The following is a 26,453-nucleotide window of genomic DNA, read 5'->3' as shown; positions in this document are numbered from 1 at the left end:
CGTAGCAAAGCCTGATATATAAATCAGGGCAGCTTACTTTGTTATCTTAAAACAATAATCATTTTTCATGGGATAATAAAACTATTTCTTGATAATGCTTCTGACTTGTCAGCGCGTTTTCCCTTGGCATTTTGACAGAAATAACTTCAGAAAAGGGTTGATTGCGAAAAAATGTAGTGTGATTTTACAGATGCTCATGAAAGGTATTTCCTGTATAGGAGGTTACGTAGAAGAAGTCACGGGTGTATTTATATAAGGAAGTCAACAGGAGGCTGGCATCCTCGGAGCAGTGAGTGAGAGCGACTAAAAGAGAAATAATCAGTGATGAAGGCTGAATGTAATGCAGTAGAACAAGTAAAAATGACTAAAAAGCCAAAAAATTTCCAAATCACTGCTAGGAAAAGGGCGCAGGGTAAGGTTAAAGATCGGGAAGGCAGTACTGGGCGGTCTTGTTGAGAAATCCAGTTTAAGGGGTTAACAGAAAACTTTCAAACTGTTTTGGTTTTGTTTTGGGTTGTTTTTTTTTTTAGCTTTTAAAGATCTTTATGTAGAAACTGTTTAGGATTCGGATCGGACTTGAAGATATTTCTGTCAAATGTCATAAAACTACCCATTTTGAACAGGAAATGAAACTTTGCCATCTTGTTTCAAAGCCGTGCTGTAATACAATCGGAACGGTTCCCGAAATACTTCGCTGTGCCAGAAAGCAGCCGGCGTGCCTCCGAGTCGCTGGAGCTAGCGCCGAGAAATACCCGAACTCAGGAAGCACCTGGTGTGCGCCGGTCGGGAGGCAGGTGGGGGCTGCGTCAAAAAGTTTTAACTAGAAACATGCGACATTCCTATTTTAGAAGTCGTGGAGTCAGACATCCCGAACGGATCAGTCACGGGGTTTTGTTTGGTCGAGGCTTTTGTTTTTAGCAACTCTGGGTTCGCTTGAAGAATTGAAGACGTAAGGGAAGAGCTGCTTTTTCTCCTCAGCATCTTTATCTGCTCCTATTTATAACCACCCGACGTTTCAGCGAGTTACCTGGAATTTACACGAGTGTACCTTGAAACTATGTGAAAAGCTCATGTACCCTTTTAAAAATTGAATGCACGTGCACAGTTCTCTGTTAAATGCGATTTTAAACTATAAACGTTATTGAAACTGTGGACTAATAACGTGTGTAAGTTGAATGGCAGTCTGTAGGACTTCCCCAGGTGAGAAATGAGCCGTCCCATGTGCCCGGGTGGTTCTTTAGGACCGGAATAATAACGGAGTTGGTACTGAGAACGTTCAAATGCTCTGTTGGATGATGCGAAGTGACAACCAAAAGTTGCTGTGAATGACTGCTGCTTCATCAAAAATGAAATACCTGGTTGTTGTCCTGCTAGGTATGTCAGTTTTGATGAAACTCGGCCAATACAGGTTGCAAATTAGAAGCAGTCGTCAGTGGCAAAGGTGAGCTGGTTTGAATCCTCTACCAAAGCCTCCAGGAATAGCAATAAACTTCAAAAAAGGGTTTGAAGCACAGTCTTGCTATGGATTTTGTTGTCTTCAAGGAAGATGGAAAGCAGTTTAGAAGGCAAAACATGTTATAATGACCATCAAGAAGGCAAAGCGTGTTACAGCAACCGTCTTTTGATGGCGACTGTGAGGACTGATGTAGAATCTTGTACGTCAACGGCAGGAGAAAACATTTCTGAGTGACTTAACTTATAAAAGAGGTACAGGAATTCTAAGAAGGAGATAAGACCCGAAATAGCACAAGCCCAGTAAGCATGAGATGGAAAATGTCACACTGAAGTTGAAGCATCATTAAAACCTAGAAGAAGTTGTTGGAAAAGTGGCTTCTAGTAATTTTATTTTTTTTTTTTTTGCATCTCAGTGTCGCCCCAGAGGGAAGCAAACCTGGCGAGAGTCGCTACAGAAGGTTTACGTAGGCTGCCAAATTGTGAGATGCTCTTTCTTCTTTCAGCTTCAAAAGTTTTCCTTCTCTCTTTCGCCCTGAGCCCGTTTGGTGCCAGCGGAGGCGTTTGCTAGTATGGAGGAAGGGAGGGAGGTGAGGAGCTGGTCGTCAGTTGTCATCGTCTGCGTGGACGATGGCTGTTTGAGCTGTACTTTTGGCACAGTCTTTAGGAAACCGGCTCGCCTTGGGATCCCTTCCTGCAGCTGAATTTTGGGCTCGTGCTGGTGAGCCTTTAGGGGTGCCGTGGCTCGCAGCGCGCTCGCTCAAGAGGTGACACACAACGTCAGGTTTCAGCTCCGTTTGAGAGGTCGGTAACAGCGCCGGGTCCAACGGCAGTGAATGGGGAGAGCAACTGGTATGGAGAGAGCACTGTTCCTTCCCTGGGAGCTGCTCTGCCGGGAAATGAGCAGAGCGGATGCGCGCGCTGTTGGAATTAGGCCACAGAAGGGCATTAGGAGGCAAGAAATTCCAAATTGCTCGGAAGATAATTGATTGGAAAGCTGGCCGAAAAGCTCAGTCAATGGAGGAGGAGGAGGGGGGAACCCTGCAATATGATTTGTCCTGCTAGTTTTGCATACAGAAAAAAAAAAAAAAAAATCCCATCTGTTCAAGTTGTCATCTCTGCTAAAAAGGCTTTATAGCGAGAGAGGATAAACCCCCTCGTCGTGGAAGGGAAGCAAATATTCCCTACCAGTAGATTCATTAGATCCGTAATGCCAGATGACTCTAGCTGGAACAGTGTAGTCCAACTGAACAAGGATATTCTTTTGTACTCTTTCACGGATTATTGAAGCGCTAAGGTAACTGCTCATCGGATTTGAGTGCTAATTGAAAGAAATAATGTCTCTCTGGTATCCCCTGCGTTGCTCATGGTTAATGGGAAGAACCTGTTCAGTGCCGTTCAGTGCAGCTTCCCCGTTGGCAGCAGCGCTGTCCAGACGCCCTGAGCAGCATCCCTCAATTACTATACCTTTTAAAAATCTTAATGGATTTCAATAAACTTCAGGAAAGTTTAAATGCTGAGGTTCAAGGGCTGTAATCTCATGTAACTCAAAGTTATGGGAGCTGAATGTGTTCTAGAGGTACCGGAAGAAAGGTTGTTTGAAAGAATCATGATGATATCCTGATTTTTGAGTGCCTGAATTTATTTGGAGAAGCGACTTTTGACTGAAGTGTAAAACCAGGTATGTGGTTATAGGTAGGAACCAGGTTTTTAGTCCAAGCTAAAGAATATTAGAAATAAAAATTTTAAATTGCTCCTATTAATCAGATTGTTCAGTGTTTTAAAATAGATTTTAGATACGATAATTTAATTTAATAAATGCGAAGTCAATTTAATAAAAGAGAAATTAAAAAAGATATGGAGTCCTAAGAAAAAGGTTGCTAAAAAGAAGACAGCAAATCTGAGTGAGAAACATCTTTTTTATAAGTAAAATCTTCACAAATATTTGTGACTATGTGTTTACCCAAATAATTTAACAAATTTTAATAGTTGACCCACTTCCGTCATGCTTTGCTTTTCTTAGTGGGCATTGATTGTGTTGGATTATTATAGTGTATTTTTCTGACGTGCATATGTGATTTCAGGTACAAATGTCTATTTAAATTCTACTTATTGACATTCAAGTTTAGCACAGACCCTGCTGCATTTCAGATTTGAAGGGGGATATCAGAGATGGTGTTCATCGCATTAACTTTGGTGAAAGTCTCAATTTATTTAACAGCAGAGACTAGGTGCGAAAGATAGCCTTGTATCAAAGAAATCCTGAGCCTACCAGATTCTTGGGACGTCTCTTCCTATGGGATTTAAACATTGTGTATTGTCATTAGGACACCTGAGCGGTATTATTGGGAAATTAAGTAGTTTTTAAAAAGGTTTGAGCATTAATCATAGAATGTGCAGCACTGCTGCAGTAAGTTTGAAAAGAAGCTTACTTTAATGTAATTACATTCATCAAGTGAAGTTATGAGAGTAAAATATATTTAGGTGTTTCCAATCAGGCCATGCTTAAGAAGTGATTTAATTAAAAGATAGCTCAACACCACCGCATCCTATTTTGTTTGCTTTTCTGTTGATTTTTGTAACCCATCGCTGCTGTGTGTTAAATAGTAGGAGCTTATAAAATACTGTCAGCTTCTGGAGAAAACGGTGCAACCAATGAACCCATCAATACTTGTTTAGGAATATGGATCGTAATGGGGATTTTTGTGCCAGGCTTTGTGTTGGGGGTCGGGGAAAATCTGTCTGAAAGGGACAAACCTTTCACAATATTTTTAATTACAGACTTCAGACTGGAATTGTCATCCTCCTCACCCACCAGTGCTCATAAGGAGTGCGTGCATAAATCGTTAGCGTGATTCCCCTGGGAATAAATGAGAATGGTCTACTAAAAGTAATAAAGCATAATTGGCACGTGGAATTCCCGAGCGATATTTGGGAAACACGGATTAATCTTCTCTGCTGCAATGCGGCTGCTGTACCTCTGGCATACCCCTATGATGTTTTTCCTTTATTGTTCAAGATAATTTTTTTCATTGTTCTATGATTCTATAATTATTACAGTAATCACAGTACTGTGACTCTGAGCCATTTTCCTTTTAAGAACATGTTGCTCATTTGTGCAGATTACAAAAATTCCTAAAAATAGTTTCACTTGTTTTGGTCCTTAGATTTTAGTATGACTGGTAAAGAGTATTTAGTAATCCCTTAGCAGAGTGCCTTCTCAGGAACGGGGGGGTTGCGATATGAAATATGCTCTGCCCTTTTCATACTATTTAATTAATTGACATTATAATATCAAATTTAAAAAATGTGTTTTAATTTGAGTTGGAAAATGTCTTCGTTACCCTGAAAAAACCCTTTGTGTTGTGGATTAGACAGTGCGACGTTACACTTGTAGGACCACGTCAAACTGCACGTTATGTCTCTTTGGCGTGATAAGAATCTGAAATGCTCAGTAATAGATAACATTTATTGACATTTTTAATACCGCAGCATTGCCATCACTAAACTTATTCTGAGAGCATCTTTTGGAAAGCCCATTCACTGAACAGTTTGCTGGAGGTGACAGGTAACTTTAAACCCATGTGCAGAAAAAACACCCATATGGAAGCGATAAATCCAAATAGCAACTGGGAAGAACAGCCGGTGTTGGAGCAGAAAAGGTTGTGTTCAACAGATTTATTTGAAGAAGTAAATGAAAAGCACACTGGACAAAACCCAATAATAATATAGAGATTGAATCAACTGAACAAAAACTATAAACAGCAATAGCAAAATAGATGGTTAAAAAATGGAAGGATTCAAAAGAGTAAATAAAATCTCATGAAGAATGCATGTGATCAGTATCTGATTATATTTTTTTTTACACTGTTTTATGCATTTTATCTTCCAAGGGAGTATTTTTAAATATCAAGAAACGTGGGATTTGGTATGAGATGCATTTTCACATGCGCTTTGTGTCACTTTAAGGTTTCTGTTCCTTGGTCTAAATTCTTGTAGAACATAGAAGATTTTGAGACTTATCCAGGAGAGCTCATGCGTCTGAGTCAAGGATGCTTCATTTATAGCATGAAGGCTTCTGTGGAGACACCTTTGACACCATGGAAGTCTTAGTAAAGAAGAATTTCAAGAGCTTCCTTGGAGATGGGTCTGTGTTTGTGATTAAATCTTGTAGGAGCTAAGAATCATCATGGTTCTAGCCCAGTCTCAGGCAAAGTACATTTCTTGAACCTACCTTCTAAATGGTGTAAAAAATATATTATTTTTTTAAAAATAATTCATCATTGGTAACATTTTCCTACTGAAGAAAAAACAAGAAGGCCAGCTGCAAATATTGGACATAGCACGTACTCCACTGCTGTTTGACAGTCATGATGATGATGATGATGATGATGTGGTCAGCATAAGAATCCTTGAATAGTGGAAATCAGTGGCAAAAAGCTGAAAGATTTAAATATGTGTTTTTCTGCGTGAAGGAAGCCAAATGTTACTGGCAGGAACAGTACAGAGTACTCTTGAGATCCGAAGGTAATGTGACAGTCTGCCACAAAGTCTTCAGAGTGTTGGATTGGAGCCAGATATATTTTTTTCCAAGAATGAGGAAGTACAAAAGTAAAGATGACTGTGCCAGTGCAATCTATTGAAAATTAAGATATGTCAGAAGAAGGATCCCGTTGGGATTTATTCCAGTGCTATGAAAGAAAAAGAAAAATAGGCCCAAGAAATCTTCAGAGATTATACTTAAAAACTTTGGGGAAAAGTAGGTGTATTTCTAGATTATGAGGAATCTGTTTTCATCTTCTAGTTTTCTTTAAGCCTTATACAGTAGAATTTTTGAAGATATGTTTTTTCCATTCTTATGGTAGTCTTACATCGGGGTATTCCTACTGACTTAAATGGAATTATTTTAGAACTCTGAAGTGTTAATTTAATGCTGCCTTCATTGGGTAACTCTCGATGTGCTCTGCCACGTGGGGCAAAGAATTATTTTGAAAGAAATAAGAATTTCCATGGGAGACTTCCTGCAGTGCCTGTGTTCACCTACCAGACCCTCATCATTAAATGGGACAACTGTGGGGCACTCCCATGAGATGTGTGGAGGCAAATCTAGGAGGAGTACTTAATGTTGTCATTAATTTTGCTTATACTTCTTTTAAAGAGACTTTGTCTGTAGATTCCGGGAGGGTGATGGGCATCTGCTGGCCGTCATTTCATGTTTTTCTGTGCTCAGAGCGGACTTCAGTGCACCAGCAGCAAAGGTTTTGTCATTTAAAAACAATGCCCCTGCCTAAATTGTAAAGGAACAAAATGATGTGCAGAACAATCATCAAGTGACTAATGAGACCAAACAAAGAACTTGCAAACAAGCCCGAAACTATTGACACTAGAAAATACAAAGCACTGGGGTAAGGGAAAGTACAAAGTGTGTTTTTATGGGGGCTGAGCTGAAAGGCAAGCAAACAGAAGTCAGGGCGCTTGTCTCCTCGTGTTTATTATTCTCATGTTTGCCATGATGAAAGCTCCTTCTCTAGGTTGGGAGAAAAGATGAGGAAACTTAAAGTAGCTTCTGCAACCTTTCTTGATTTAAATAGACGCTTTATACAGTTTTGCAGCCTTTTCCATCATCCTCTCTTCCTACCTTTTCGTCTGCTTTTTTTATTTCCACCCGTTCCCAGATTTTTTTTAGCGTTTCTCTGCTCCTGAGTGGTACGGATATCTCCCTGGAATATCTTTGGCTTCCTTGTTCACAGCTGGCTGTTTAAGAACGTACTTCTGAAGAACATGCAGTCATGCAGGATGTTGATATAAGAAAAAGAAAATAAAAAGAAATGGGAGAAGCTAATTAGCCTGGCAGCAACACTCCAGCCAGACAGTTATAAAAATTCCTTAAAATTAGTTTCTGTGAAACTGCAAGAAGGAGCAGAAGCCGGAAAGGTGGCAGAAGACCTTTCTGTAGGGACTCTTTGAGTTATTGGGCCAAAAGCACCTTCATTTCAAGGAGATAGGAACATGTTGGTGGCTGGGGAGGTAGAAGAGTTTGCTCTAAGTGCAGTAAGCGAAGACTTAATGCAGTTTAGTAGCAGTTTACTAGCGAAGTAGAAATGCCTGCAAGTTACTACCCTTTTTCTTTATTTTGGCTGATACTTTGTGTCTGACAAAGCTGGACATGCAAAAAATCCAAGTGCTGCAGGAGTTGAGGACAACAGAGGTGCCCAGGACACTTCGCTGTCCACTGGTACTTCAGGGTTGGTATCTACTGAAATACTTCCAGAGTAGAGCTGAAGATACTGTGTTACAGAGAAGCCATCAAAAGCAGTTTTAATACAGGTTGAAAGTTGGGGTTGTTCAGCCTGGAGAAGAGAAGGCGCTGGGGGGGGGAACCTTAGAGCCCCTTCCAGTGCCTAAAGGGGCTCCAGGAAAGATGGGAACAGATTTTTTAGCAGGGTCTGTGCCAATAGGACCAGGGGTGATGGCTTTAAACTAAAAGAGGGGAGATTCAGACTAGATATTAGGAATAAATGTTTTACGCTGAGGGTGGTGAGCCCCTGGCCCAGGTTGCCCAGAGAAGCTGTGGCTGCCCCATCCCTGGAGGTGTTGAAGGACAGGTTGGACGGGGCTTGGAGCAACCTGGGCTGGTGGGAGGTGTCCCTGCCCAGGGCAGGGGGGTTGGACTAGATGGCCTTTAAAGGTCCCTTTCAACCCAGACTATTCTATGATTCTATAATTGGGAAATTCAAGTGAAAGTAAAGTGCTTTTGCTGCAGTAGTTAATTTTTACAAAGTGTTGAGGGGACCAGCATGAGCAGGTGAACAATATTCTGCACAGGAACGCACACCCTGGGTAAGGAGCAAATGCCGGTGGAACCCCGTTGTTGTTTGGAAAGCTGTTTTCCCTGTTCACATCCCAGGTAGCTTGATGGCAGCGGTCATCTAAGAAAAACCAGGAGTTCCAGTCCCATCCTCCTTTTCACACTTGCCCCTGTAGGACTGCTCCCAGCTCTCGCAGCTCTGCGTGTTGAGTAGCAGCTGCCCGCCCCAAATTAAATAGAGGCCTTCCTCACTCTGTCCAGATGTATTGTCTTTACGATAGTTGTGTTTCCCTTTTACGCCCCGAGAAGCTGTGGCTGCCCCATCCCTGGAGGTGTTCAAGGCCAGGTTGGACGGGGCTTGGAGCAACCTGGGCTGGGGGGAGGTGTCCCTGCCCAGGGCAGGGGGTTGGGACTCAATGATCTTTAAGGTCCCTTCCAACCTAAACCATTCTATGATTTTTATCAAATGCTGAGCGGGTGAAGGGCAGGCCAGGCAGCAGGTTTCCACCCATTTTTAAGTCAGATTTCAAACTTCAATATCGGGATCGGTGCAGACGCTGCGCAGTTGTTCCTCCAGGGTTGCAATGACTGAGAAATGCCGAAGCTCGCGCTGGTTTTATGTCAGCAGAGACACGGTTGCTGCAGGCGTGCTGTTCGGGGACACTTCTCTTGCTTTGATCTTGGGTTTGTTGGTAATTTATATCTCGAAGTCGCGTTTTGTTGACAAATGCTCACAGACCTGATTTACTTTTATATTCAGATGTGTTGACGGAGAAGAAGGGTATTTCAGCAGCGACAAATACCGCAGTGATGGAAGAATTTAAAAAGAAAAAGACTTAAAGAATTAACAAGCTCCTCTTCTTATTAGGAAACGCTGATGCCTAGAATAAATTACTACCAGGAATCAACATTTTTAAGGGAAAATCACCGTGGAATGTAACTGTTAACTGAAAAGGATGGGTTTTCCTGACCTTCCTTCCTTTCTCTCCCAACGTCCTTGGGAAATGCTGTTACATATCACTGATCCGAATACTGCTGAGTTCGGCAAAGCCGGCTGATTCAAGTTGTTGACTTTATTACTTCTGAGTTTTAGATGAGTTTTTAAAATACTCTCTCCTTCACTGTCAGATAATCTGAGATCCATTGCCACAGTCAGGATAAAATAGATCTGAACTACTTTTGGTTTTAACCTCTCGGAGAGCCAGAAAGATGCTTAAGCTGATGTCTTAATAGTAATAATTCCTGTTAACAATTTAGCTATTATTGTACCTTTCCTTTTGATACTCCTTTTTATATTCTGAGATATTTGCATATAAAAATGAAAACGTTTGGAGTCCCGTTTGCCAAAATCATTCAGCTGAGTATTCCCAGACTGCACTGTCCGTGAGATCACGCTGTTTATTTAATGGATTATAAGGCATGAGTTTTAAACACAAACACTCAAAAAGCTTTGCTCAGCATGTGTGTTACATAATTTGTATTGGGGATTGTTTTTAATGTTAAATAAGAAGTTTAGAGTAGTGTTATGGAAAATACGGGGTGAAAAATAAAAGTCCCTGTTCTTAATGGGTTACCGGTTGTTTTCAAAACCAAACGGATCAGGGAATAGCTTAAACGGGGTTTCTAATGCAAGTGAGAATAGGGTGGTATACGAATTCCGTTTTAATTTTTAAGAGGCCACCTAAAATAAAGAGAAAGCATCTGTGATACGGATCTCCCTTTTTATTGGAGGGGTTCGCTTTGATTACTGAACAGGAAAATAATGTCGCGTTCCCGTGATGCAATACCATTGACTTCGCAGAAAAGCTATCGCTCTGCAAACACAATGATTTTTGTTCAGTTCATTTCAAACTTGTCCTTATCTTTTCATTTTCAGACTGTAGTCCGGGGTGGGGCAGGGTCAGGTCTAATTTTATTCTGTTCCCTCCACCCATGTAAGGAAATTCTTTGCCTTCAACATCAGCTATATTGTTTCCGGCAAAGCAGTGGCAGCTTACGAAGCATTTGTCGAGATTTTAACGCTCAGCATAGGCAAAATCAGCACAGGTAATCTGTTGAGTTGCATCAACTCATGAAAAGTTGGATGTTTTTACATGAAAATTTAATTTGAGCCACGGTGATCATCTCATTGAAAGAGTGGGGGTCCACGGAGGCTTGGGGAGTTCAAAAATATCTAAAAATATAAGTGCTGGTGTTTAAAAATATAAAATTATTTCTCGGCAATGATGATTCTGATATGAGTGGCGTAAATTAGTGAGTGAAAACCCACGTGGATTTCTAGTGTGGTTTTAATTGGGGGTTTTTAACTTAGGACTGTAAGGTCCAGGTTTGGGTGCCTGGTGGGTTCAGATGGCTACATGAGAGGTTTAATTTGAACGGTAAAAATATCACGCAAAGCTTCAGCATGGCTTAGCAGTGCAAGACAAACATGACTAGAATAGCAGGAATGTTTCCGAAATAAATGATATAAAATGGAAGACACACCTTGCTGCCTTTGCACGCCTCTGGCCTTGTGTCACACATGTCCTGGTTTGAGGTCAAACAGAACCAATTTTGTTCAGTAACTTCACTTCTTGGCTGGGCCTCTTCTAACAACTGAAATTAACTGCATATTGTGCAGACAGTGTTCACTCTCTCCGAGTGATAAGACCAATTGTTTATAGCTGATGCCCGGGCATGGCATGCAGAGAGGCTCTGCTTATACTCATTGCTCTAACCCCCCAAGGCCAACCAACTTTGTTATTTTCCCCGTTGGAGGGTCGGAAGCGGAAAAGCATAGTGGGGTCCCACCTACGGGGAGGAGCGGACAGGACAGGTGACCCCAAACTGACCAACAGGGTATTCCATCCCCTCTGCCTCATGCTCAGTATAAAAGTTGAGGGATTAAAGGGTCAGCGCTCTTCCTTCAATGGCCGATGTCTGAGGAGGACTCTGTTCATCTGCCTGGGATCCCGATCCTGAATCCAGATCCGGAATCCAGTTCCCATCCGTCACTGAGTCCAGCCTGGGACTGCCCCAGTGCCAGCCGGTGACGTGATTGTCATCTCAGGAGCTTGATACGGTTTTGTATATATTTCATTATTTCTTTTTATTTTATTATTAATATTTCATTAAAGTAGTTTAGTTCCTTCTAAACTCATAAGTCTCTTTTTCCTCCTCTGCCTCTCTCTTTGTAGAGGGGTGGAGGGGAGCATCTGTCGGTCCCGTCTGGGGTCCCTCAGGTCCCCAGTAGTGGATTTTGGCCTGAACCATGACAATGGGTCAAATAATTTCCGTTTGTTCTTCAGGATTTGAGGAAGGAGCGAGTCTTTTAAAATTAAAAAATGCATAGTAGTTTAGCTTGTTCTCCATCTTCTCCAAGAAACTGAAATGGTAATTTTTAAATGGAGTGTGGCTGAGACCTGTAAATGCTGTAGTGAAGAGACCTCGGGGTGAGTTCATCAATGAACGCGAGACGTTCAGCACGGTGTCCTTTCTGCGTCGTGCGTTGTCGTCTTGGATTAACAGCAACCTCCCAGAGGCAACCAAATGTACTAACAAGGTCTAAAATAGTTTTATTTACATCTTTGCTTTTGAGGAAATCTCAATGAATTATTAAAGCTGGTGCATATGAGGTAGAGTAGAGTAGCGTAGAATAGAGTAGAGTAGAATAGAGTAGAGTAGAGTAGAGTAGAATAGAGTAGAGGAGAACAGAGGAGAACAGAACAGAGGAGAACAGAACAGAGGAGAACAGAACAGAGGAGAACAGAACAGAGGAGAACAGAACAGAGGAGAACAGAGGAGAGGAGAGAAGAGGAGAGAAGAGGAGAGAAGAGGAGAGAAGAGAAGAGGAGAGAAGAGAAGAGGAGAGAAGAGAAGAGGAGAGAAGAGGAGAGGAGAGAAGAGGAGAGAAGAGGAGAGGAGAGAAGAGAAGAGGAGAGAAGAGGAGAGAAGAGAAGAGGAGAGAAGAGAAGAGAAGAGAAGAGAAGAGAAGAGAAGAGAAGAGAAGAGAAGAGAAGAGAAGAGAAGAGAAGGAGAAGTTAGCCTCTAAAATGTTTAATAGTATCTCTTGGATTATAAAAAGAAAACCTCCTCAAAATGATGATCAAAATTGGGACTGAAATTTTGCTCTGAGGAAAACTATGCTGTGTTATACTTGAAACTTTATGTTGAAATCAGGAAAATGTCGTGTGTCGTCTGCCCCCCATGTCATTTTATTGATTTGAATGAACATAGAGGATTTCTCATAAAAACACACTGTAATTTGGTTGTGTATCTATTGCCTTTGGTAACAGTTTCAATTTTTGTCAGTCCTAATTTCAGCCATTATTTGCTAAAGCTTGGGCTCAGGTGGGGAAATAGGTTTTTACCTTTCGTAGGACAATTTCACTGTAAAGAAATAATTTCTTACAGAACATTGACTCTTTTCCTGTCCTTGAAAATGGTAATTCTGTGGTACTTAACTTCACGTTATCATAGTTCTGATGTCAGATTTGTTAAAAAAAAAAAAAAAAAAATCTTGATTTCCTTCTGAGGCTGGAAAAAGACAGGTTTTTCAGTCTGATTGTAATACAGTAAGTGATGTAGTAATCTTTTGAGATTCAGAAAGAGAACAAAAGCCATTGTAGTGAAATAAGCTGTGTTGGGGTTTTTTGATATTTTTTTTCTTTTCTTTTTTTTTTTTCAGTTTTCTCTTCAAGTTGTGTGATCAGAAATTTTGAAAAGACTTTTTATTTCAAACCTAAATTGTGCTGTTCAGTGGTTTGGGTCAGAGCGTTTGTCAGTAAATGAGATTCAGATTAGGTAGTATAAAATCCCACGTGAATGTTAATTTATATCGTGTAGTTCAGCGAGTTCAAATCTTTTGTTTTAATATTAACATATCCAGCTTGATAGGATAATTACCGTTTTATAGAACGAAGAGATGCGTGATCATTGAAAGCGATTTGTAACCGACCAGCTCTCTCGTCCTGGAACTGATGGGATTGGCGCTTTTTCGGTGCGACGAGGAGGGGTTTTTTTTGGCGTGGGTTGGAGCTGGGCGCTTCGCTGTGCCTTTACTTGGCTGAGACATGGACCTGCGTTGCATTGCGCCGACTTTAATACCGGCGACTCTGGCAGCTCTAGGCGGTATTTAAGAACTTCATCATATTGAAACCACATTTAATTAACGAAAAGAGAAAGGCGGTTTTCACCTGCTGACAGATTTGTATGCTTCCTAATGTTTTGCCATGCTTTTCTTTGGTGTTCTTTCCTATATGGCTTTCATATATAGCTCTGTGTCGCACTGGGGGGTTATTCGGGCACCTCAGCGCAAAACTTCAGAGCTGTGGTCATTGCAAGAGGCGTGAGGGCAAAAATGAAATTAAAGTTTATATATCTTTTTATTTTGCTAGAACTACAGAATACAGTCGTAGAGGGGAAAAAAAGCAAAGTTAATTCCTAGTGCTCGGTAGATAAGAGTTGTAGAGAATAAACACGTGTTGTGATGGGCTTCATCTCACCCAGCTTTATACGACCGACCGTGTCTGTCTAAGCTAATTGTCCGGGCGCTATTTACGGTCAGTGAAGAGGAACGGGCACTTAGCATGCTGCGTTTCATCTGACCCATTTCAGCCATCTATTTTAGAGGGAGATGAATGACACCCCAGCGGTACCAACTTCTATCCGTTGACTCGAAAAAGGACCCAGAGCGACAAACTCCAGCGTGGATGTCCGCACCGTACACAAGTCTTGAGTTAAATGCCGTGAACCCCTCCTGCTGGGTTTAACATAAAACAAACGTATGGGCTTGATATGAAGGCGGGGGGATCGAGCTCTGAAATGCTCGTTTATAGCACGCTGGAATAAAAAAATGATATCACAGCTGCTTTGCAAACTGAGCATTTATAATTGCTTTGCCAAATTTAAACTCTTTACATTTATTAGCGGAGTTGCACTCCAGCCCGGTGATTGAGCTGAAAAGCTTTAGGGACAGATAACGCTCGATTGTAAAAGTCTGCAAGTTGTGCGTTTGGGAGGTTTTCAGGATTGCCATCATCGTGCAGCAGTTCTCCCAGGAGCACACCCTGTCTTGGCAATTTCATACATCGTTTGTATTCTCTGAAAGTGGGGAAGAGACCTGCGATTGGGGCTGCGCGTGTTTGAGGGGAAAATAAGAGCCCTTGAAATGGGATACTGACTTTGGCGCTCGTATAACGCTGCTCTGAGGGCTCATCCCTTTAGTGTTATAGAAGCCCACGAGGTGTTAAAACCCTCATGCTGACTTAGGGCTGTGCCTTACGGACTGAACGTGCCCTGTAAGATGAATGCTGGTAGAGCTCTGCCTCTGCCGAGAGAGATGAGAACTCAAGCTGCATCACCTGTATCGCTGTAGGGTTTTAGGGATTTGTGGCTGGGAATTCCCTGACATGTTTGTCAAACAAACGTCCCAGCCATAAGCTCATATTACAGAATTATTTTATTATTTTAGTTTGGAATCATAGAATCGTTTTGGTCAGAAGACCAACGAGTCCAGCTGTTAACCTAACGCTGCCAAGTCCACCACCAAACCATGTCCCTCAGCACCACGTCCACACATCTTTTAAATCCCTCCAGGGATGGCGACACCATCACTTTTTCCTAATATCCAGTCTAAACCTCCCCTGGCACAACTTGAGGCTGCCTTGTCTTGTCCTGTCGCCTGTTCCTTGGGAGAGGAGAACAGAATAGTCTGGGTTGGAAGGGACCTTTAAGATCGTCGAGTCCAACCATCAACCCAGCACTGCCAAGGCCACTATTAACCCATGTCCCTCAGCACCACATCTACACATCTTTTAAATACCTCCAGGAGTGGTGATTCCACCCCTTCTCTGGGCAGCCTCTTCCAATACTTGACAACCTTTAGGTGAATAACTTTTTCCTAATACTCAATCTAAACCTCCCCTGGCGCAACTTGAAGCTGTTTCGTCTTGTCCTACCGCCTGTTCCTTGGGAGAATAGAATCATAGAATCGTTTTGGTTGGAAGAGACCTTTAAGACCAGATTTAATTAAGATTCACGTGATTGTTTTAATTATTATTAATTATTATTATTTCTTTTTGTAAAATATATAATTATTTAATCATTAATTTTATTTTATGTACTTATTTTATTATTTTAATTACAAGTTTTTAAAAATTGTAATTAAATTATTTGGGTAGAACTGACATCACTTGTGAGAACCTGGAGGCGTTAACCTGTAGCTCTTTCCCAGCCGTACGGTCCCTCTCCCTTCGCTTCCCAGAGCCATCCCGTGGTGGGGACCCGCAGTCGCTGCTCAACCCCTCCAGACCGGCCTTCGGCAGGGCTGAGCGAGCCGCCTGCACGGGCGGCTTGGAACACATTCCTCTTCGGTTGTTTTCTCACGGCCGTAGCTTTTGCACCAGCAAGTTAAGGGAAGGGAAGGGAAAAATTAACCTGTGCTAGGAAATACTTGACACTGGGTAGGCGCAGGATGAAGAAATCAGTGTGGTGTAAAGTGGATTTTGGATAGAAAATTTCAGATAGGAGAATTCCAGTCGCACAATTATATCGTTTGCCTCAAAGCATCCTTCGCTGAGGACGTCTGTAAGTTAAGTTTGAATTTCATCTGTGGTCGCTGGAGCTGTGCGCTCATGGCGGGTGAAGCTTTTCTTGCAGAAGGAAAACCTCTTCTGCTGTTCGTCGTCAGTCCTGAGTGCTTTGTGTCTGCTCTACATGTGTCTGTCGGCCTCGTCTTAAGTGTTGGGCTTGATTTTGTTGGGGCAGAAACTATTTCTTAAGGCTTGCACAATTTCACCTTTTTTCTCCCCCCTGAATTTTCAAAATTATTCTAATAATCAAATGCGATTTTATATGGAAATGCACTCCTGAATCAGTTGAGATCTGCCATAATACTACTTCAGTGAATATACTATTTCAGTGATTATCTGTGAAATTTGGTATATACTATTTAAATGAATACCTGTGAAATTGAAATGAAGTCGTCAGTCACTTCCAAAATCATATGCGTTTAATACAGAACTTGCATTAAACCTCCGTGTAACCTCGGCCGTGCGATGCGATATTATGGCTCCGGTTGCAACAGGGCTTTTGAGTTTGAACTTTGATGTCGTGTGTACGTTTTTGTTTGGTATTTCTGTGCACAGAAGGGCTGCGTTGTGCTTATGTAAAATGGCCGGTATTGATTAGAAGGTTTTAATAAGCAAATAGTTGTGTTTCTGACGCGTACAGGTGTTGAGTGCCTTGGTAGTGTCATTTGGAGTGCGGTCCAGTGACTTGAGGCTGGTGGAAGCCCCGCGTCCTTGCAGTTATCGGGTCCCTTTCCTGACATAAATGACATCTCCCTGAGCGTATCCCCTTATCCAAACCTGACCTCACTGTTCTGCTATGGCTGTATTACACAACTGGATGGAAATAAGTTATTATAACGCGATATCGTTACGGTGCTCTGTGGTGCCATCTAATGGAAAGCGAGCCCTGGCATTCCTCCTTGACATACATGGAAGATGTCCACCTGTCACTGTCCCGGCTAAAGAAATTATACGAGCATCTTACAAATCAAAACGCGACTTATTAATAAATCATATTGCCACGTACGTACTGCTTTTCTTAATTTGTTTCTGAATTTTCTCATATTCTCTCCCTCGTACAGGCTCTTGATGGAAATGTATATGATCACCTTAAGGATTATTTAATGGCATTCAGCAGGACTGAACTAGAGACGTGCCAAGCTGTACAAAACACATTCCAGTTTTTACTGGAGACTTCCAGCAGGGTAAGTTTGAACTGAATGAACCTTTGTAACTGAACACTTACAGCGTATAGAAGTTCCCAGGCTTAAGGTTTAGCTTCCAAAAGAATGACAAAACTGAACAGTTATTATTTTTGGTTATTCCTGAGTGGTATTAAGTTAAAAAGAAAGTGGACAGTTTTCTTGGGGAGTTTTTTTCCTGTTGCCACCCAGATTGCATTCTCATGGGTGCACTTACACAGTACCACATCTTTGGAGAAGAGCAATCGAGAGATGTTCACTTACGCTCGCTCTGCGCGTTTGGAAAGAGAAATTCCAGCTGAGTTCTGCACTGGGTAATGTGGAACTGCCTTAGTCATCCATCGCGGTAAAGCCCAGTGAAACTGTTTGGATCATTTCTTAATAATTGGCTGTCAACTTAAAACCCAAAATATTTCGGCGTTTTCCCCCTTGCGTTCAGAATGGCAAATACAGAAAACAGATTAGAGTCTTGTCATAGACGTGGTTTGTTTGCTTTGTCAAAGCAGCCAGAATCGGGAATACGTGATCGCTTCCAGGACGATTTTGATACTTAAATAATTCATCTGCTGGGCAAAAAAAAAAAAAATTGCCATTGAGCTCAAACGAGCTGCTTTGGTGCCGTCATAATATTCCTTTGTATGTATACCTTAACCACCCGCACAGAAACAGAGCTCCTTTATGCTGGGACTTATGTAGAAACGACGTATTTAACACGTTCCTTATTCACCTGCAAGCATGGTGACTCGCATCTTATTAGATACAAAAAGAGTGGATTAAAAATTGGCTTCACGCTAGCTTGTCTTTGAATTTACTTGGCAGCAACTGTAAAGATAATGAAAATACCATTTTATCTTCTGTTGGGAAAGGACTTGCAGGAATTTACCTTGGCGTATGTCATTCAGGTCGGCTTAAAATATCTTCCCCCAAAAGGCTGGTTTGGAATCTTTTAACCAAATATGCTTATATATAATGTCTACATATTCGTAATTAATTTCTCGATATTGTACGCCGTGCTTTGTGCTGGGAATATCTGGAGCGTTGCCTGGCTGGGTCTCTCATCTGACTGAACTCTCGTTTGCAAACAGCTCGTTTGCGGAGGAATGACTTCGTCGTAGGTTCGTGCGGGCGGAGCTTGCGAAAGCTCCTGGGAACAAGCCGCTGAAGCCCGCAGCTCTGGTTTGCTTTGTACAGTAACGACGTTGCGCTGTACGGAGGAAAACAGTTCTCCTTCTGCGTTACTAAGTTAGCGCAATGCCTGGAGAAGGAACGAAACTGTAAATACAGCTGTCGGGTCCGAACAGGATTTTTACAACTGGTTTGTAGCTCGGCAGCATCAATTTTCTCGCCGTTCAAGAATGCAGAGGAGAAAAATTTGTATTACGTTACTACTGAAAACCTGGGTCTCGCTCCAAAATACTGAACGCATCAATCGGTGGCTTATTCCACAGATGGAGGCTTTGCTCATCCTTTCATTTAATTTTTAAGCTTTTCCTGCAGGTCCACATTGCAGGAATCGGTTCAAAAAGGAGAGATGAATCCCGAGTAGAAAGTCCGTATCAAAAGCAGCTCGAGTGTTAAACGTGTAACAGATTTGTTAGCAATTTAGTAATTTGGAATAAAACCCAGCTTGCCGTCAAAGCAAAGATTTAAATATTTATTGTGGGGTTTTTTTTAATACTTCACCTGTTCTTTGTTAGTTTTATGATCAGAAGCTTGCTGAGCTACACCTAGAAAAGCCGCTTCACATCATTGGTAGGAATGCTTTAGTTTTTCCATCTGAGCTGTGTTTCTGTTGCCGGGGGAGAATTCAATTATATTTACTTTAGAAGGAGACAAATTGCTGCCCAGAAGTTCCTGCTTTACCTCCCGAGAGCGGGAGAGGCGGTGGGGGCCGCTCCGGGTGCGCAGAGCGGTGGTGTGTTCCGCTGCACAGCACATGGTCGGTCACCCAGTGCTAATGCAGATGGAGAGAAACCTCTCCCAAATGAGTTTTTTCTGAATAAAATGAAGGTTTTTCATAGTTTATCATAGCATCGTTTCTTGCAGGTTTGGAGGTTTTATTACTGCTAGGTTGGGGGGACCCATGGCGTTCCTCTGGCTGACGCTGAGCGTATGAAAATGCGATTTAACTTCTTATTCAATTCAGCGGTTTTATTCAAGACTCGTACTCCTTGCAGTTCTCTCTTGGAAAAAAATACGATTTTCTTTGGAACATTTTCTGAAATTCCATTTGCTGTTTTGAATAACATTTCTGTGATGTTTCTGGTAAGAAGCTTCACCAACCTAGTGCAAATAATTTCATTTATGTACGTTTCTGACTATGCCGTCTTTTTGCACATGGTATATATTTAACAGTTGATTTCAGGTCTATTTTAACATGTCAATTGACATTGACTTCATAAAGAAACTGCCTGAGAACATTGACTTAATTTCGGAATAGCAGCGAATCCATTCGGAAGAGTTGCTGCTTTATCCTGAGAATGCCATGTTGCTTCGGAGTCTTTTCGTTTTCTTTTTAACTATTGTCAGATACATTGTGCAGAATGCTCCGGGGTATTAATTTGTTAGACTTGCGCATTCTCAACAGTTGTTCTCACAACTAAATATTGTTGTTTTGAGGGAAATTTTCTTCTGAGAGCTGTTGTAAAGATGGTGTTTCGGCTTTGAAGAACTGAGTTGGGTTCGAGTTAGCGGTCTACAGTGGAAGATAATTGAATTAAAAAACTGTAAAGGTTTTCACGTCCTCAGTAACTACGTTTTGGGGTTTTTTTCTAATTGAAGTTGGTTTGAAATAATTACCTGTATTTAGCGTGGCACAGAGATGAGTGCTGCGGCCCGTCCTCCCGTGTGTCTCGCGGCCAATGGAGACCGGAGCTGTTTGCCAGAAGGAGTCACTATGCTGTGGTCAGCGCTGGGCATCGTCTGCAGGTGGTTCCTCCGTTAGTATGGGAGAATGGACGGAGAGCAGCCCTGAGGAGAAGGACTTGGGGGTGTTGGCGGATGAGAAGGTCAACACGAGCCGGCAATGTGCGCTGGCAGCCCAGCGAGCCCCCGGCACCCCGGGCTGCATCCCCCCCAGCGTGGCCAGCAGGGCGAGGGGGGGACTGTGCCCCTCTGTTGCGCTCTGCTCTGGGGAGACCCCCCCCAGTGCTGCCTCCAGCTCGGGGGCCTCAGCGCAGGAGAGACATGGAGCTGGTGGAGCGGGGCCAGAGGAGGCCCCGGAGCTGCTGGGAGGGCTGGAGCCCCTCTGCTGGGAGGACAGGCTGGGAGAGGTGGGGGGGTTCAGCCTGGAGAAGAGAAGGCTCCAGGGAAACCTTCAAGGCCTTTCCAGTCCCTAAAGGGGCTGCAGGAAAGCTGGGGAGGGACATTTTCCAAGGGCATGTAGTGATAGGATAAGGGGGAATGGCTTCAAACTGGAAGAGGGGAGATTTACTTTAGATATGAGCAAGAAACTTTTCCCTGTGCGGGCGGTGAGCCCCGGGCGCAGGGTGCCCCGAGAAGCTGTGGCTGCCCCATCCCTGGAGGTGTTCAAGGTCAGGTTGGATGGGGCTTGGAGCAACCTGGGCTGGTGGGAGGTGTCCCTGCCTATGGCAGGGGAGTTGGAACTTGATGATCTTTAAGGTTTCTTCCAACCCAAACCGTTCTACAATTTCCCACATTTCTATTTATGGGAATTCCTCGTGCAGACTCCCCGTATGACTCCTCTGTATGTTTTCTACACATTTGAATGTGTTTATGTTCAACTGCTCAGATTGGCGCAGTAATTATGTACTTTACTGTTTTAAATGAGTGCATTATTGGCCCTGGAGGACTATTTACTTTCTTCAACTGAAGATTAATTTTTTACAGTTCAGTATTTCGGTAACACAAGCATCAACATGTTGATGCATTAGAGAACATGTATTTACCATTATACGTACAGTGTAATCACAATTCTCAGTCATATACAATACTGCTGCTATTTCTGGGTAAATACCATCTTTATTATACACTTCTGTGCATTTAAACCCTCAGTTTGGTAGTAGATTTTTATAATTTCATGCTGCTATTTATGCATTTTCATCAATTGAAGCAGTGAATACTCTGTAGAGTTCTTCAACCAGTGATACTGTTTTTTCCTATTGCAATCACTGAGTTTTTCTTTATAAATATGTGTAAATTGTGACATACGGGATTTGTTTGGGGATATGTGTCATGCTATGTGAAATGTATAATTAAAGAAATTTAGGAGCTGAAGTAGTTTGGGTTTAGCAAAATGGAAACGATGAGAGTTTTCTCTGAAAGCAATTTGATATAAAGAGATTAATTTTGCGACTGATTTTGTATGCGTTCTTCCAAATAGTCTTTTCAGCTCCTGCAACTAATAATTTGTGTAAAAAGAAGACATTTCAGCTTAAGTAAGAACTGTGCACAAGAAATTATCCGCAAGAGAAGAGAAAAATATTTATGGTGTGACACCACATACCGTATATTTGATAATTGGTGCTTTTTTCCCCTGTTTTGCCTTTGTGAGATTTTTCGTTGGTTAATGGCAGATATTTTTTAGCTCTTTGTCATCCTGTGTGTGTCCTACCAGTGTGTTACACCGCCCTGAATCACGTCCCGTGTTCCCTTTTGTCGCCTTCAAGGTTCTGCTGCGGATTTAGTCTCTGTTGGAAATAGTGTTCTAATTTTACTGTGTAACGTGTTTTTAAGTTTACAAAATAAGAGCTCTAAATGGCGTTTGTTATCTTCTCAGGTGGTGCGGGATTACAATCTACAGCTGTTTTTACAGGAGAACTCCGTGTTTCACAAACCGCAGCCTTTCCAGTTCCAACCGAGTGACAGTGACACTGTAAGAACCCCGCTGAATTCCTTGATTTATTTCTTCTTGCTCTATTTTTAAGAATGTCGTTATAAATGGGTAAGAGAATAGCGCTCCCTGGTATCCCAGGCGGCTTTAACCTTGTGCTGTATTTTTGGAAAAGAAAGGGAAAGTGGCCTGATTGCACCAGCTCTGCTTGCAGTAGGTGGGTGATAGTAACAAAAGCATCAAATAGGTTCAACGTCATCCACAGAAGAGCAGAATCTTTTTTTTTTTGGCTTCCAGATGGTGGCTGACGGTCCCGTGTTTCTCTGCTTTCCGTGCAGTTCTTACTACGTTTTGTTTGCTTTTTATCGTGCTGGTGAGATTCTCATAAGATTCACTAATCCTGGGCTACAACATGTGTGATGCTGTGCCAAATAAAGTGTCCGTGTACCTCTAAATTACTCAATGACTATTTATACATACATATAAGAAGTTATCAGTTTAGAAAGAATACTTTTAAAACATTGCATTCCAAAATAATCTCGGAAAATATTCTTTTGGTACCCATGTTGCTTCCAAAGCAATCACTAATGACATGAAAATTGAGAAAATCGTAGTGTGTAAATACATTTCCAAACAGCACTTCAAGAAAAGTGGGTTGTTGCTGTCCCACCGATGCTACTAATGGTATTTTAAGAAGTAACAGTTTAAGTCCAGATTTTTAAAAAAGTTCACCTTGTGCAGTGTTTTATTACTTGAATTCATTCATAAACGGACTTGGACAGAAATGTCTTGATCTCCGGTTCAGGTGATTAAATTCAAGAACCCTGTTAATAGATATCTACGGGTGATTTTTCCAGAAATATTGACATCTCTAACACAGTTTCCCTTTGTCTTTCCATTTTAACGAACTCTGAGTTTGATTTTTCTTCCGTCTCCTTTGTAGAGAGTCAGTTCTTTGGGGAAAGTTTGAGGTTGTTCTTAATACAGTGATCGGAATCTTTCTAACTGTCTTTTGCTCTGCTTTTCTAACCTTTGCTGCTGTGTGTTTTCCTCCCGCTGCCGTCTCCGCATCCAGAGTTTTAATGCGGTTCAGCTGGTGGACATTGAGCCCTGCCCTGTCAGTGCTATGAGAATGACTATAGCGGAGGTATATGGGAGTATTTATGCTCAGCCTTTGGCTTTTGTGTCATTATTGCTATGCGTGTGGCTCGGGATGCTGCGTTTACACTCATGTAGAGGTGGCAACAGAATGCATAATATATATATATATAAAATGGGGGGGGGGGGGGGGAAGCTTTTTCCACAATGAGATTGAACTTAAAGAAGAAAAAAGCAATTTAACCGTGTTATTTGTGAGGCTCGGCTTCACACTTCTCTTTTTCGCTTGCCCAGCATTTGTAAGTGATATTCTAATCTTTTGGGGGCATGAATTAAAATTTCACAGCTCAAGATAGCGAGGTGTATAATTGGTTACTTCTCCGATGTGAATGGGGAAGCTTGTATAACAACTGGAGGCTATTAGTATGCGCTGATGAAATGCAGTTCCATTACTAATTTAATTTTGTTCTTTTTCCAGAGGGCTATCCCCGTGTAAAACAGAACTGTAATTCACCCTTATTAAACATTTCAACGTGAAAAATGACATGAGTCTTTGACATAGCGCTTGTGCGGGCTGACACTGTGCCTGTGCGCTCCTTGTGCCGCTTAACTTCAGGAGAGTTTTAGAAGGCAGCGAAGGGGTCGTTCGTGTCTCAAGATGTGTCAGTAACTCACGTGTGGTGACTCCTCGACTTGGCTGACCCGCTTGGGCTGTAGAATTACTGCATTTCTTCATTGCACACCGCTTTTTGAGCTTTTAGCTGCTTATTCTGTGACCGGTGTTCACAAAAATAGAGAAATTATGCGGGCTTCTTTATGACCCGTATAATTATGCTCAGCTAACAGGAACCTACAGGTTACACATTCACCATTTTTAATCAATAAGTACAAGAGAATGAGGGCTTTTTGCTGAGGCTTTTGAATTTGTCAGAAATTGTGTGTTTTCTCATTAATCGAACAACATTTAATTGGAGAACAATTATCAAGCATTCTTTTGCCACGTAGTCTCTTTGTAGATGGTCTGCTGAGGTTATCGGTTGGCTTTTAGTTTTTGCGGGTTATGCATGATAATTTTCACACCAAAGACTGAATCTTTCAAAGACTGAAAGAAATACAAGTAGAGTGATCAATACATCTAATTAAATGTTTAATAGTAACCTTTTCCAGGAACAAATTGTAGCTTCTCTCCAGACCAAATACTTGATCCACCTTCACAGAGGTTAAAGTTTGGAGCATTTAAATATTACCGGAATGAAATTGTGAATATTGTAGGGAAGAATAATGTTGTAAACAATAACAATGTGGAACTTGGCTGTAGGAAAAGCTCTGAATGCTTTTATAAATTTTGGTTTTACATAGTCCGTCTCAAAATTTTGCTGTTGCCAAAGAGGAACGCAGAACGGATCGCCGTGCAATCCTTGAGTCAGGTACAAACCCCGCAGCTCGGTTTACTTTCAAAATACTCTGCACGTGCACAGTCAGAGCCTGGAGAAGAGACTATTCTGAAGAACGATAGGTATGAAATGAGTTTCCATCAGTTTTCAGTATTTTTGTTTCCCCGGCATCACGCTAACAACTGGCTGACATGCAGACTCTGGCGCGTCTACTACAAAACATTTTACACCTATCAAACATTTTACACCTATACAAAACATTTTAACACCTGTTTTCCGTTATCTAAAACATTGTTTGGAGCTTAACTTTATACATTTGTTCATGTTACTAAATTATTGAGATTGTTTCAGTGTCTCAGTTAATTTTGACTGACGTAAATTCATTCTTTTTTAAAAAAAAAAAAAAAGGAAGTTTTTAAATTTCTTTAAAACAAACCATTTCCCCTTAAGAAAACTGGGAATGGTTTAAAAGTATTCGATAAGAAATCGATTAATTCCCAACCAGCTTTAATCCTTTCAGTAAATGAATCCACAGAATGACTTGGGCCTTTACGAACGGCGAGATGAAAAAAATAAAAGGGTCTTATGAAATACGGTTAGCCTGGCAAGGAAAACCAGTCAGCACGTGCTGACCTTACACGGAGGCTGCTGCTGCGTTCGCCGTAGTGGCAGTTTAATCATCCAACATCCTCCCACGAGGCGCGGGATATTTATTAAGTCTGCAGAAATCCCTTGCGCTGAAAACATACTGTCCCCGTGCTTCACAGATAAGCCCTCGCCGTAAGAACGGGGCGAAACAGAGAGGAAATCAGCCAACTTTTCTCTGTTTCCTGTTTGGAAAAAGATTCTTTTTCCTTGAACCGTGCGTTATCACGTGAGAAAATGAGCCAGACGGGCAAAAACGTGTCCGTAGTGCGGGAGGATAACGGCAGCAAAAAGCTGACACTAAACTTTGGAGGTCGTTTTCCTGTTTTTTATCTGCGTGTCGCCGGCGACTGTAGTTTCCCCTGGACATTACTGGTGCTTTGTTCGCTTTGAGCACGCACGTAAAAAATGTAGCCAAATCATATTTCTATGCCAGCTTATCGGCATGAAAAAAAAATACTGGAATTTGCAGAAAACATCTCGTTAAGGTTGGTTGGAAAGTTTTGCAGTTTCACCCCTCGTTAATGGATGCACAAGATTTACGGAGGAGATGGTGAGAGTGAGGATGATTTTCACTTCATAGGCAGAAGAAGATCTTGAATTTCTCAGCGGCTTTTGTTAAGCCGTATCCTAAAAGTTAAATAAGCTGTACTTAGGAAAGGACATCGTGCTTGTTTGTGGCGCAGCACGTTTTCTCAGCTTGGCAAGTGCCCAGAGGTTTAAAAAAAAAATAGAAATTACCGTACAAATGGGAATTGGGATTCAGTTGAGGACTGTGCTTTGTCCGACTTTACCTTTAGCGGGTTTCTGTTGGAGCATACAGGGGCAGAGGTGATGACGCATCTCAGCATTTACCAATGAATTTATTTAAATTTTTAAAAGGTATTTAAAACTTATTTAGTATTAAATAAGTTTAAATATTTTAAAATTTTGTGTTTTCTAAAGGATGATTTCTTCTATTTTTATCATTAGTGACTTGAGATATTTGATGTTTGATATCAATATTTACATCAAATTTTTAGTGACATCAAAATATTACAGACAAATTCATGACGTATAAACTGTAAAGCTATTAAAAAATAATCCCTCAGGTAAGCCCCAAAGTACCAACTGCAGAGAATGCGCTACTTTTTCTGCATTTAGAGTAGTCTGTGCTTTTAATGCCAGAACAGAGTAAGGTGACTGTATTTAATTATAACTGTTGTGAAGCTAAATCTATGAAAAAAAAAAAAATTATTTAATTTTATCACGGTATAAAGTCTACGGAATTACTGCTGAGGAGAAATAAAACAATTCAGGTGAAGAAATGTCCGGTAGATGCTGAGCCGATGCAAGCGGGAGCCTGGCGAAGCTGTAAATTCCCCGGCTAACTTGACATATCTTGTGTGTGGCCGACATGACTAAACCCCATTTTATTTAATTCCTCCCCCCCCGGTCGTGGTTAAAATAAGGTCTGAGCTATAACGCACGTGTTTGAGGTTGATGTTGAGAAGGTGGTTGGAAGAAAAGGGA

At 41.6% G+C, this 26,453-nt stretch overlaps 1 protein-coding gene across 1 annotated transcript in view; it reads left to right on the top strand.

The window, feature by feature from the left end:
* Nucleotides 1–26,453, top strand: part of FCHSD2 (FCH and double SH3 domains 2) — a gene marked incomplete at both ends in the record, with an annotated part of 178,717 nt that overhangs the window by 110,090 nt on the left and 42,174 nt on the right. Inside the window, 3 exons of the mRNA XM_082497631.1 lie at nt 16,893–17,015; nt 21,751–21,846; nt 22,880–22,951. Coding sequence (XP_082353757.1) covers nt 16,893–17,015; nt 21,751–21,846; nt 22,880–22,951 — 291 coding nt within the window. The remainder of the gene's footprint in view (nt 1–16,892; nt 17,016–21,750; nt 21,847–22,879; nt 22,952–26,453) is intronic.

The sequence above is a fragment of the Vanellus vanellus genome (assembly GCF_965231255.1).
Source record: "Vanellus vanellus genome assembly, chromosome: 1".
Lineage (NCBI taxonomy): Eukaryota > Metazoa > Chordata > Aves > Charadriiformes > Charadriidae > Vanellus > Vanellus vanellus.
The sequence above is the reverse complement of the archived record's forward strand: the minus strand, read 5'-3'. Positions and strand labels throughout refer to the sequence as shown.